Source organism: Enoplosus armatus, chromosome 14 (genome assembly GCF_043641665.1).
Source record: "Enoplosus armatus isolate fEnoArm2 chromosome 14, fEnoArm2.hap1, whole genome shotgun sequence".
NCBI classification, from domain to species: Eukaryota; Metazoa; Chordata; class Actinopteri; order Centrarchiformes; family Enoplosidae; genus Enoplosus; species Enoplosus armatus.
This window is the reverse complement of record NC_092193.1, coordinates 19,515,132-19,527,396: the sequence shown is the minus strand read 5'-3', so window position 1 is coordinate 19,527,396 and position 12,265 is coordinate 19,515,132. Positions and strand designations below refer to the sequence as shown.

General features: G+C 43.1%; 1 protein-coding gene across 1 annotated transcript in view; it reads right to left on the bottom strand.

Moving 5' to 3' along the window:
• The window catches only part of carmil3 (capping protein regulator and myosin 1 linker 3), a 72,848-nt gene extending 67,208 nt beyond the window's left edge, over positions 1-5,640 (bottom strand). The window contains exons 1-2 of the mRNA XM_070918947.1: positions 5,583-5,640; positions 1,762-1,856 (exon numbers count right to left, since the gene is read on the bottom strand). Coding sequence (XP_070775048.1) covers positions 1,762-1,856; positions 5,583-5,640 — 153 coding nt within the window. The remainder of the gene's footprint in view (positions 1-1,761; positions 1,857-5,582) is intronic.
• Between the last annotated feature and the right edge of the window lie 6,625 nt (positions 5,641-12,265).

Here is a 12,265-nt window from a genome sequence, read left to right as displayed (position 1 = left end):
CATTGCCCTGGGTGCCGTTTGGATGTCATGCTGAGCCCTCCCTGTGTCTGTCTAAGATGGGTGAGGGGAGTCAACCCAGAGTGTGTGTGTGTGTGTGTGTGTGTGTGTGTGTGTGTGTGTGTGTGTGTGTGTGTGTGCGCGCGTGTGTCGCAGCATGATGGCTGGTACAGTCAACACACACAGACAGCTGGATACCAGCAGTCTCCGGAGGGGAAAAAGGGGGCAAAAAGAAAGAACAAGATGTAGAACAAAGACTTTTACACAGTCAATATGAACTTGATGGATAACATAATAAAAACTCTTTCCACAAACTAAACAAACCAGAGAAATCCAGATGAAAGCTATGATCCTGTCCAGATTTGACCTGCTACTTCAGCTGTGGGGGGGGCACATGAAAGGGAGGATAACGGTAAAGGAAGGCCTCGCCTAAGCCTTCAGGCTTAGAAATAAATTCATCTCCGTATTAGAAAGCAATCCTAAAATACTCCACTTTCTCCAGCTACCATGTATGACACTTTCAAGCATGAGTGAATATTTTGTACACAATACCCAGCGAGACTGAAACAAACAGTCTATTTACAAACTCCCTCAGCTGTTCACCCTTCATACATCCAAACAAATCCATTAGAGTGAAAAGATTGCCTTTTAGAGGGGGAGACCTTGACAATGAGCTAGAATGAATGCTTATATCCACCCCCCCCCTCGCCTCCCTTCCCTTGAAAGAATTTGGAGCAATGGCAGCAGCAACAGCCGCAGCCAAGGCCCATTTGGATAGTAAAAAACTCTCGTAAGGCAAAGACCTAATTGAATTGCTTCTGATGGAAAGAGGAGCTCGATAACCTTTTACAGGTTTGAGTAAAGATGGAGGGAAGAGGGAAGGGCATGAAGGGGAGAGATGGAGAGAAAGTGAGAGGCGACTGGCGTGGTGGTGGGGGGGGGGGGTGATGACGGGGAGGAGAATAATCGAGATGGACAGATAAGAAGGGAGGGAGAGAGGAAACAAAGAGACGAGATGACAAAAATAGAGGGGGGTGTGGTAGCGATGGAGATAGATGGAGGCGAGGGGGGCGATGGGGAAGAGAAATAAGAGACAAAAAACTGGGAGAAGTACGAATTAATAGTTTTGATTATCTTATCAGATTGTCTTTTTTTTGCCCTCAGGGTAGGTAATGAGCTCGCTCTTGTGCACAGCAACTGCGTGTGAGTAACTGATCAGTCACTAATGTGGCTGACTAGTTGGCAATTTCTAAATAAAAAAAGGAGGTGGCCTTGGCTCGCACAAGCTCCTTGGACACATCGCAGGCTGCCCACGAACCCTCTGGCATACACTCCTTCTTCAGGAAAAAAAAAAGAATAAGTGATGGCCCTGTATGTACACCATGTCAGGCTTACACACACGAAACTCTTGCCTGTGGCATTAAGGCCATCCTGCCACATCTAATAAACTCTGAGGATGGACTCAGTAGGCCATGGCATGGTGTCCACTTTGCTCTGCTTAGGCAGCATCTGTCTTAAGCCTGATTTTCAACACGTCTGTTGTGTGTCTCAGGAAGCGTAATCTGGTACTTCTTATGGCGCTTTCAATTTGTTGCAATTGACTTCCATTGATTTCCATTTTGTCTGTGAGGAGTGAGTGCCACTCTGTTCCATATTCAACGCCTTGCCTAAAGATGCTTTCACTTTAACAAAGAATATCTCTGTCAGGTGACCTACTGCGACAGCAGGGGGGGGGTTGGGGGTGAGGGTGTTGCTGTCTCTCACCAGAATCCTGTCCTCTGTTTTGCCACTCCTGGTGTCCTGCTTGATGGCTCGCACAAACTTAATGGCCTGCTTGTCCAGCACCTTCCTGATGCTCTCTGGAGAGAAGAGCAGAGAAAACAAGGGTAAAACAGGAGAGCTAATTACATAATGTAAAGACATAACAGAAAGGAAAGTGCTGCCCTGAGAAGCAATCAGAAACACTGTAAAAAGCTTTTAAGGGGGAAATCAATAAATTCAAATCTACAACTGGGTGACAAATGAAAGGAAAAACCTGAAGAAGTGGGTGGAGAAACATTTGGGAGGGATACCGATACCAATTCTGATACCTTAACTCAGGATATTAAGTGATACCAAATTCTGTTCCACCAGGGCTCTTTGTTCCCCTTTATACCTCACGGCATGGATCCGATTGGGTCATTCCTCTAGGTGTAAAGGTGATGTGAATTTTTCATGAATATTGGACATTCCACAAAAGGAGATGAATGTCACTTCCTGTGTCCACTGTGTGGCGCTAGAGAACACGCACTAATATGGATGCATGTTATTTTCCTGTACACCAAGAGAAGACCACACCATGCAAATGTCATGTAAATAGAATGATGATTGTCACACAAGGCTTGTGATTCATGAATGTCACATAGGTGTGACCGTGGGTGGTCCATCAATAACCATATGAAATTTGAGGCTGATCAGTGGAAACATTGCTGAGTTATTCCCACTTCCTGTTTAGCATGGAGCCATGCCTCAGCCATGATGACAGTGTTGACACATCAACAGATGTTGCTGTACAACAAGTGCAGACCACACAATATAAATTTCATGTAAATCAAACGTCAACCAAAGGTGACACTATGACTAATACTCAATACATTCATGGAGAAATCCACAGACCGGGACTCTTATCAAACATGTCAAGATTGATGCATATTGGACAATGTACAGTCAAGTTACGTGGTGCTAGAGAACACACACTAATGACTTTTCGAGCATGTTTAGCCCCTCAAAACTGCAATTCATTGGGGGGGATGAAGAATTACAATAATAAGAATTCCTTGCATTTCAACATTTCAACAGCACGTTTCCTGCTCAGGCCCTAATTAGCAAAATTTGGTGGCTTAAATGAATTTGTCAAGTCATCGTTTAGTCGATCAACAGCAAATCAATAGGCAACTATTTTGATGACTGATTAATCATTTAAGTAATTTTTTAAGCAAAAATGCCAAAAACTCCCTCACACCAGCCTGTCACAAATAAATATTTGCTGCTTCTCATAGCCTTGTATGAGTTGAAGGAACTTGATGACATAATTTATCAGGGATCAGGAAATTCCTAACATTTTAAAAAACAAACCATTAATCAAGAAAATAATCAGGGGATTAATGAAAGTACTTGTTAGTGGCCTCTGAGCTGAGACTATTTTGAATACCAAAAACAATATTCATCACTCTAGTAGACTTCCAAACACTTAAAGGGGAACTCTGCTGATTTTACACATCAAAGTCTGTTAACAGATCTTGGGGAGTACCACTGCATATGTGAACAACAGTTGTAGGAAGCCTTTTGCATCTCCAAAGGGAGCTGTGTGAAGTCTGACAAATTGCCTCAAGTGATGTCACTCGGTTGGGTCTGAAGACCACAAGTTTAAAATGAAAAATAAAATCAGGGGATGTGGAGTTAGAAAGAAGTGTGCTCATGCTAAATCAGTGGAGTACTCTTTTTAAACAAGCTATGCCAAGGAGCACTGAAGCTGTTCTGCAGGACTGTGGTGGCCAAAAACCTTCCCAAAAGACACTTTATGTTGGGTTTTCTTTTAATTTGTCCCCCACCTGTACACAGTGACAATTGATAGTGAAGTAAGCTGGACATGAGAGTATTAAGACTTGGATTTAGGACACCAGCAGGTGACACTTTTTGGTCTTATGGAAACGAATCAGTGACTCTGGCATCTGAGAGCTTCTGTTGTTCTACAGTATTTTAATGCAGCTGTGTATCAGAAAATGTGCCCATATCCCAGTGAAACCACCATGTTGATGCCGATGATGCTGTCATCGTGTCTTGTCTTTGCTTTTCAGCTTAGGGATAGACTGGTGGATTACTCCTTTAAAGACAGCCACACAGGGGTGAACAGTCACGGAGACAAGTAGACAGCTACAAAGACACAAACATGAGGACAGGCAGACACACACACAGACACACACGCACGCACGCACGCATATACACACACAACCTCGAGCTGAAGAGGACTCATAACTGGGCTATTTTTAGCCTCAGAGAAAGAAGGAAGCAGCCCAGCTCATCTCAATGGAACCGACCACAAGATTCAGAGCTGCAATCTGTAGGGGCCTCTACTCCACCACGCCACACAACCTTGCTGAAGCTCACTGAACCATCATCAGAGGCCTCCTCCATCTACATCTCCTCCACAACAACCGACATAACGGGTTATTCACAAACACAATGTCAACCCACGTCCTCAGACTGCAAACACACGCATATGCCCGCAAGCTGCGTGATATTCACATTTTAAGCGGGGCCACCCATGCTAAATACGAGCCCACCAGATGGAGATACAGCACGGCATGCTGTGGCTCCATTGTGTCACAATCACCCAACTCTCTCACTACCACACACTCAATATTCTCACTTTCCATGTTCAGCGACAACCATGAAGTTGGCTCTCACACTTGAGTGAGCAGCAGCAGATGCGGAAAGGACGAGGCAGGGATGCGATGGGGGGGTTCACACCGGCAGATCGAAGGAGGGATCAGCCGAAGACAAACAGAGAGTTATTGACATTAAGCTGGGTAAGACCCAATCGCTTAAACCTTTTAACACAGTCTGTGCGTCCCCCGCCTCCTCACCCCTCAAGGCCTGCTGGTGTGACCTCGGCATCTGCTCCCAAAGGGGGTGAAGAGGGGCGGGAGGGGTCAGTCCCACCTTTTCTCCTTCAATTCCCTCTCATGTCCCCACTGCCTTTTTTTGACACTTTGATGGATCTGCTCGCTCACTCACCACCCCCTCATGAACCTCCATCTCCCCCTCCCCTCCCGATCTTGTCCTCCACTGGCAGGTGTGTTAATGGCCTAATGCCGCCTGACTCTTATCACCAGGCCAGACAGACGGAGCTTGACCAGGTTGAGCTGGTAAACAGCGGGATTTAACCCCCGCGCCAGGATAATTAGCAGGGAGAGACACCCCTTCTTTAACGCCTTATTATCCAAACATGTTGTGTGTGTGTGTGTGTGTGTCTGTCTGTGTATGCTGTAGCCTACTGTCCAATCTCCCCATCACAGAGAGGCTCAGCCTGTGTGCAGCTGAACCCATGCTGCCTGCAGCACGCAAAAGCGCTCCCAGTCGCACAATAACTCCCACGCGCGAGGAAGAAAGAGATGAAAACTCCTAATGAATGCACGATCAAAGCCACGACGCCAAACACGCGCGCAGCAACACTTAAAAACCAACTCTGACAGCACTACGGGACCCCTGCGCGCGATAAATTCCGCGGCAGATCTTTATGGCGAAATCAATCCGAAAAGTGAACGCTCGCGCTTCCGAGATCGATGGGATTTTACAATCCTCACGAGCTTCAACAGCCATTAACTCTGGTTTTTGCCGTGGGAGACATTTTTTCCTCCACGTGCTTGCCTGCGATGACAACTCTTTTTCAAATCACACTCACTGGAAAGCCGACATTTAAAGAGCAGCCGAGTGGGGACAAACTAACGCTGCGCGTCCGAAAACACACGTCCTCCTCCTCAGCGAGAGCTTCAACACACACTTCCCCGGGGGACAAAAAAACAAAAACTCCTGTTCGAGCTCACCTGTGATTTCTCTGCTGACGTTGACAAACCCCGCCGTTGTGGTCTCCTTTGAGGCCATGGTGCGCTCCTCCCGCCTGTCTGGCCCCTGCTTCTTCCTCCGCTCTCTCGTGTCCCCCTCAGCGCACTTTTCCTTCGCCCTTTTTTCTTTTTTTTCTCCTTCTTCCCCCCTCCGCGCCTGCAGGTGCTCCGGGCGCAGCAACAGTCCGCACAGTGTGATGTGAAGCGATGCCGTGGTGCGCACTGGCAGAAACCCGAGGAGCGTCTCAGACTTCAGCACTCAAGCACATGAGAGAGAGAGAGAGAGAGAGAGAGGGAGGGGGGGGGGTGTAAGGGCTTGAGGCTGTGCCATTGTATTTTCATAATTTTGCTTAAAATCCAATAGATTATTGTTAAATCCACCATATTTGCTTGGAAGTAGCGTTCTCATGACAGGGTCTTCCATTCAGAGGGCCCCAAAAAGAGAGGGGTCCCTTCTGGTAAGATCATTCAGTATTGAACTGAATGCAAAGGGATGAGGGGTCCAGATCGACTTGTCATTTGTCTGGCTCAGCATGGATACAAAATAGGACAGGCGATACTTACACAGCGCAGAGACACCGTTTCATTGATACTGGTCAGTGTTTTAAATTAGTTCTTGACGACGCCATGCGGACTGGCCAGCAGCGAAGGGATCTGAGATAGATAAACAATAAACACATACTGTTTACCAGTGGCAGCAATGAAGCTCACAAAGATCCAGTTTGTAAATCCACAGAACACCACAGAATGTCTCAAAAAGACTGAATCAATCAATAAATAATCAATCACGACAGGGGTTCAGCTGCAAGAACTATTACCCCTGAAGATGTCTCCTAATGAGATCGACTGTAGGAGACACGATTCAATAAATAACCATATATTAAAAAACGAAACATTTAAATGAACCAATTCGTTTTAAAAATGTAAATTAATGAATTAAAATGATTAAAACTCAATTCATTATGAAAAGTCATTCATTTTTATTTCAAAGTGCCTTTTTCAAAAGTTTTTCTTTATTTCACAACAGCATTTTTGCTAATGGTACTTTCTGGCAGTGGACAGTGGAGTCAGCCAATCTCTAAACAGGCTCACCACCCTGCGCCAAATTGTAGCCGGCTAGCTAGCTCTTGCTAGAGCAACAGCAACGGTGAAGTAGGCTAATTCTGAGCTAACAGGCTGTAACTAAATACAGTATACAGTTACAGCACAATAACTACCCTCTCCTTTTATTTAGCTTGACAAAGATACACATGATACCTACCCAGTGTTAGCAGCAACAGCTAGCTAGTTGGTAAATTCAGTGTTACCTGCAATGTTGCGATTTGAACGACATTCTCAGAGAAAGACACACAACTGTAAAGAGAAAAAACACTCAGGGGGCTATCCAAAACTACTCCCTCGTTCAATAAGTAATTACTCCCTACTTGAGAATGATTTCAGACACATTCAGTCTTTCTCTTTGGTTGTTGTAATCAAACAAAACTAGCTAATGGCACTTCACTGGGAGTTGGTTAGCCCGTAGAGTCTCAGGGAAAATGTGATTGGCTGAAAGGTGAGGGGGGCGGTCACCGATGACAACTCCAATAAAACATAAAACATGCCTTTGAATAAGAGAAATAAAAGTTAATTACAACATATAACATGGTTGATATGGAAATAAGAATAGTGATACAAGATTTCATCATAATTCGTTTTTACATTTGATTAAATAATTTCATATTTTATTGGTTTTGTAATACATTTTACTTAAAGTATCCATATGATTATTTATTATTTAGTGACTTACTTATCTAGGTAATAATGAACATTCCTTATTTTTTTATTTTGTTTAACCTTTATTTAACCTTGAAATCCTAATTGAATTGGCAGCATTAACAACAAAGTTCAGACAAAAGGGCAAATGCAACAAAATCAGAAATGAACAGAAATGCAATGACAAAATAATGAATACAATTTCCAATACAATCATTCAAAAGGTTTTCATCCAAGAAGCAACCTAAATTACACCTTAAAACAACCCAAGCGCTGTCTAAAACCATAAAAATAAATAAAACAGATTTAAAAAATATAATGAGACTCAATTAGGTTAACGCATCAAGATTTTAAAATACCCCAGGGAGCAGCATATATAAAGCTCTTTTACCAAGTTCTGTAAAGGAGCCAAGATCACCTGACTTTTTAATTTCCTTCGGAACTACTGATGAAAATCTGGTCATGGTGGCCACAAATCCTTCTGCCATAAGAACAGAAAGGTAAGCATGTATTGTCTGAATGAGAAAAATCCCCAAAAACACAATCAACATTTTCAAAAAATATCCAGGGGCAGATCATTAGAAAGGCTTTCATGCGTCAAAGCATTCACCTAGATTCTGTATTACTCCCCTGTGTCTGCCTTTTTTGGACAGAAAATAAGTAATTATTCATATGAAGAATGTTTAAACCGGAGGTCTTCACAGAAAAGTAATGGTTTTATTATGTCAGAGCAGGAAGTTGATTTTGATGCTTTTGATGAATGTGTTTTCAAGGCAATATTTCTGTAATGATGTGAGGACATTGAGGGAATATAGCCATATATCAAACAGTTTCATTCAGTGCCTTTCTCTTGGGACTTTGCGAGATCACTGCTCACGGCTGTGATAGGATTTGGGATGGAGCATTGGGAGGCCAGGTTGAAGCTCAAGCTGTAAGTAACAATGATATATGATTCACCCACTCATCTGAATGGCTGCTACTTGTCAATGTCACCGCTTATGCAACACAGTTCAGCTGTTTTTCATAGATGCAGCCAAAATTAGACCAGAATTTTTAACCCTTCTAGTCCCGCACATCACTTCCTAATATGACAAATGTGCTCATGAAGACTCAAATGAATGGGTTGCAGAGGGTGCAGCTGTCTCCCAGTATCTTTTCCAAAATTGGCCCTCAAAGCCATACAAAAGTGCAGTGTCTGCTACATTATATGCATGCATGCTTCTGTGTAAGTTTGCGCATGTGTGCGAGAGACCTTTGTGTCTGCGTCTCACTGATACTTCACTCTGATGAAAGAAGACCCAGTGGGGGGCATTATGCCGGGGGGGGGGGGGGGGGGCTGGTGGAGAAAGGCGCTGAGCCAAGACAGCTAGAATAAGAGGTTTATAGTCTGAGGGACTGGAGCTGTCTCCAGGTTTCATCGGGTTAAAAACTTCAGCACTGTTCAAAGATGCACTTGAAAGGACATTCCATTATTTATTCATCAATGCAGCATCTCATAGACAAGAGTCGAGATGCTCAATATGCCCTCAATTACTTGTCTGTCTAGGCACTGTATGTGCATGAATCTGCTTCCTGGAATAACAGATTTTTACAAAGGCGCCACTACTCAAGCAGCAATGTGTTTAAAGCAGACAAAGCATGCATGCAATTGAAAAAAAGGAAACTCATTTGCTGAAAATCTGTTTGTGCTCCTTCTTCTGCAAGGTATTTGGTAGCCATTTGGCAGGCAACAGCTACACAAGACAACACAACATCTGTGCATAGAGGAAGTGAGACAATCCACATATCACAGAGACACATAGAGAGGCAGAGAAGAAGAGGAGGGCTGACAGTGTAATACACTGGCAACCACATCCAGTCCATAACAGCCAGCAGATATGAGAGTGTTAGCACCCGCCGTCTCACTGTTCTTTCTGATGTCAGTAATAACTCAAGATGATTCTTCAAAGCAGGCTTTCGATCCATTCCCAATATTGACCACAGGCTGTGTTTCTCCTCAGTGTACGGAATGTGCTAGAGTAACACACAGCTCTCAGGCTGTGCAGCAGAGCTGTGATACACTGCCCTCACCTGGTTGAACACAGTAAACATCTACCCCAGCTATGGAAGTTCATATTCCATGTAAGCAGAAGACTGTTGTTGTATATTGACATATTCTGTACTGCAAGTTGGCATAGATCAATCCGGATGGCAGTGACTCTAAAATACAAAAGTATTATCAACAAAATGTACTTAAAGTATCAAAAGCATTGTGTTCTGCAGATAAAATGGTTCCTGTGACTGATATGTTATCATATGTGACATTTTTAGATTGTAATATTTTGCTGTTATAGCTGGTTGAGGTGGAGCTAGTTTTAGCTACTTTATGTACCTTTATGTAGTCCAGTGGCATACATCCCATACGCTGGACCTGAGAGCCGTATCCTTATTTCCCCTGAGGCAGCCGTCAGTGTACCCAGACCAAGGCATGGTGGCGCTAAATTGACTAGAGATAGGGGAGCATTATCTGTGGAGACTGCTGAGAGTGTGCGCACACACACACACACACACACACACACACACACACACACACACACACACACACACACACACACACACAGCCTAGCAGAGGTTCATATCCTTTATGTGACCCGCTTCTCCTCATGTTACCTGCTTTTATGACGTGATATGGGATCTTTCAGATTTAATTGAAATCAAGTGGCCCAATTTGTGCCTCAAACCCACCTAATTATCATACATTATGAATTATCATCTCTGAAAGTAGCATCCCTCTGGTGTGCTCTACCTACGTGAATAAGGAAGTGCACAACATACAGCATTCATCTCTCTCATTTTCATTGTAATTTCATTACGTAGAAAATGCTTTTTATCATTTGCCACTTTTAGTTGTGTCGGGACTACTTGTGCAAATTAGCTGTCGAGGTAACCCCGGCATATTTACATTGATGTGGTTAACGTCAATGTTGATCAATATGCGCTATCCCATATGTATAAATAAATAAATGAACAAATATACAGAAGCAAGAAGCCCCATTTTTATTCATACATATGCACAAATATATATTCTGGCTGAAAATAAGTCCTCAGACGTGCCTCTGGTCTTCTCTTCTAGTATAGATAAAAAGACTATGAAAGGGGGAAAAAAAGGTTTCAGCTTAGTCGAAATGAACTGAAATGTCATTTGGTCATATCAGTCACTGTGAGTCGAGCCTATTAAACTCATTGCCTTGTCAATCTCCATGATAGATATATACTAATTGAAGAAGAAGAGTGTAATATAGATTTTACATTGTAGCCAAAATGTGGGGAAAACCTCCCTGGCTGGCAACACTGGTCACGCCCCCTCCAAAGGGTCACAAGCTAAATCTGAGGGTGTTTTTTTTGTTTTTCTCTAATCGTTGTTTTTTGGGGATAATTTTACCTCCTTCAGCCTCAAACAGTTATTTAAATTAAACCATCTAACGGGTTTACGAGGGGAAGGTGTCTGTAATGGAACTCCTAAGGGTGCCAGTATACTCTCAGAAGTGCATGTCAGGCATACTGAAATACTCAAAGTACAAGTAGTTGAAAATTGTACTTATGTACAGTACATGAATAATTGTACTTTGTTCCTTTCCACCACTGCTATCACACCAGCATTTTCACAAATGTACTTTGGGGTTGGACTCCCGTCTATTTTTGGGGCTTCCCAGGAGCATAAATTTTAGTTGACCTTCACAGCAATGGCTCTGCAAGAGAAAACCAAATCCACAGCAGCCAGTTGCTAAATGAGCCTGCATACAGATTAAGAGGGAGTGTGAAACAGCTGGCGACGTGGAGACAGCTTGACTGCCTGCATGTGCTGCACTCCACCAGAGGCTACACACTCTGCTTTGTCAGGGTTCCTGCTGTTACAAGGCTTTATTTTGTCTGATTTCTGTCTTTAAAAAAAAAAAAAAAAATAAATAAATATATATATATATATATATATATATATATATATATATATATATAGTCAGTGAATGATTGGAAGTAACACGGAAGATCACTTATAAGACCGGAGAGTGGATAACAGCATGAGCTGAACTCTCCGGCTTTCTATTTCATGGCTCCACTGATCTGTTAATGTCACACACCAAAAAGCTGAAAAGAGTATTGATTGGACATGATGCCTAAAGGGCTTCACTGTCCTTTCCCAGACATCTTTGAGGTCTTAGATGTCTCATAACGGGCAGGATTTGACACCATGCCAGAATGGGGCGGGCCGGGAGGGGGTGGGGGGACGAGACCTTCGCTTGAATAATTTTCAGTCAAGACACTCACATCAAGGTTTTAACCATTTAAAGCAAGGAAATCATTTTGAGTGTGGTGGTGTGGCTCTGCCCCTGAAATGCTCCAGACACAAATTTTTAAGAAGGTTTGACACAGACGGTCTCTGAGCGCGCAGACCCTCCAGCGCAGCCTTAGATACAAAGCATTTGAAGGAAGACGAACCCACAGAGAGAAACATCCAGAAATCGCACAAATCTAAATGCTAATGCAGGAGGAGGCAGGAGAGATGGCGGAAGTGTAAAGAGGTGTAGCAGCAAGGATCAGTGTTGAGCGTTGGAGTATGCAGAAGGAATGAGAACCAAAGCTGTTTATGGTAGGCAGGAAATATAGTAGGTTGTGGTCACGTGTGATTGGTCGGTATATAACCTCTGACATTCCCAATTAATAACGGTTCACCACATAAAAAATGAAGGAACATTTAAATGATCTACATTGTTATGTCATGTTTTAAAATATGTCAAGACAAAAGAAACAAGCAATACACATTGAAATCTATATACATTACGATAAGCTATGCAGCCTTTTCTCTGTATTATTTCACTTAAAATCAATGTTAATCCAAATATATGACACAGCTTTACATCAGTTTGTTCAAATCAATT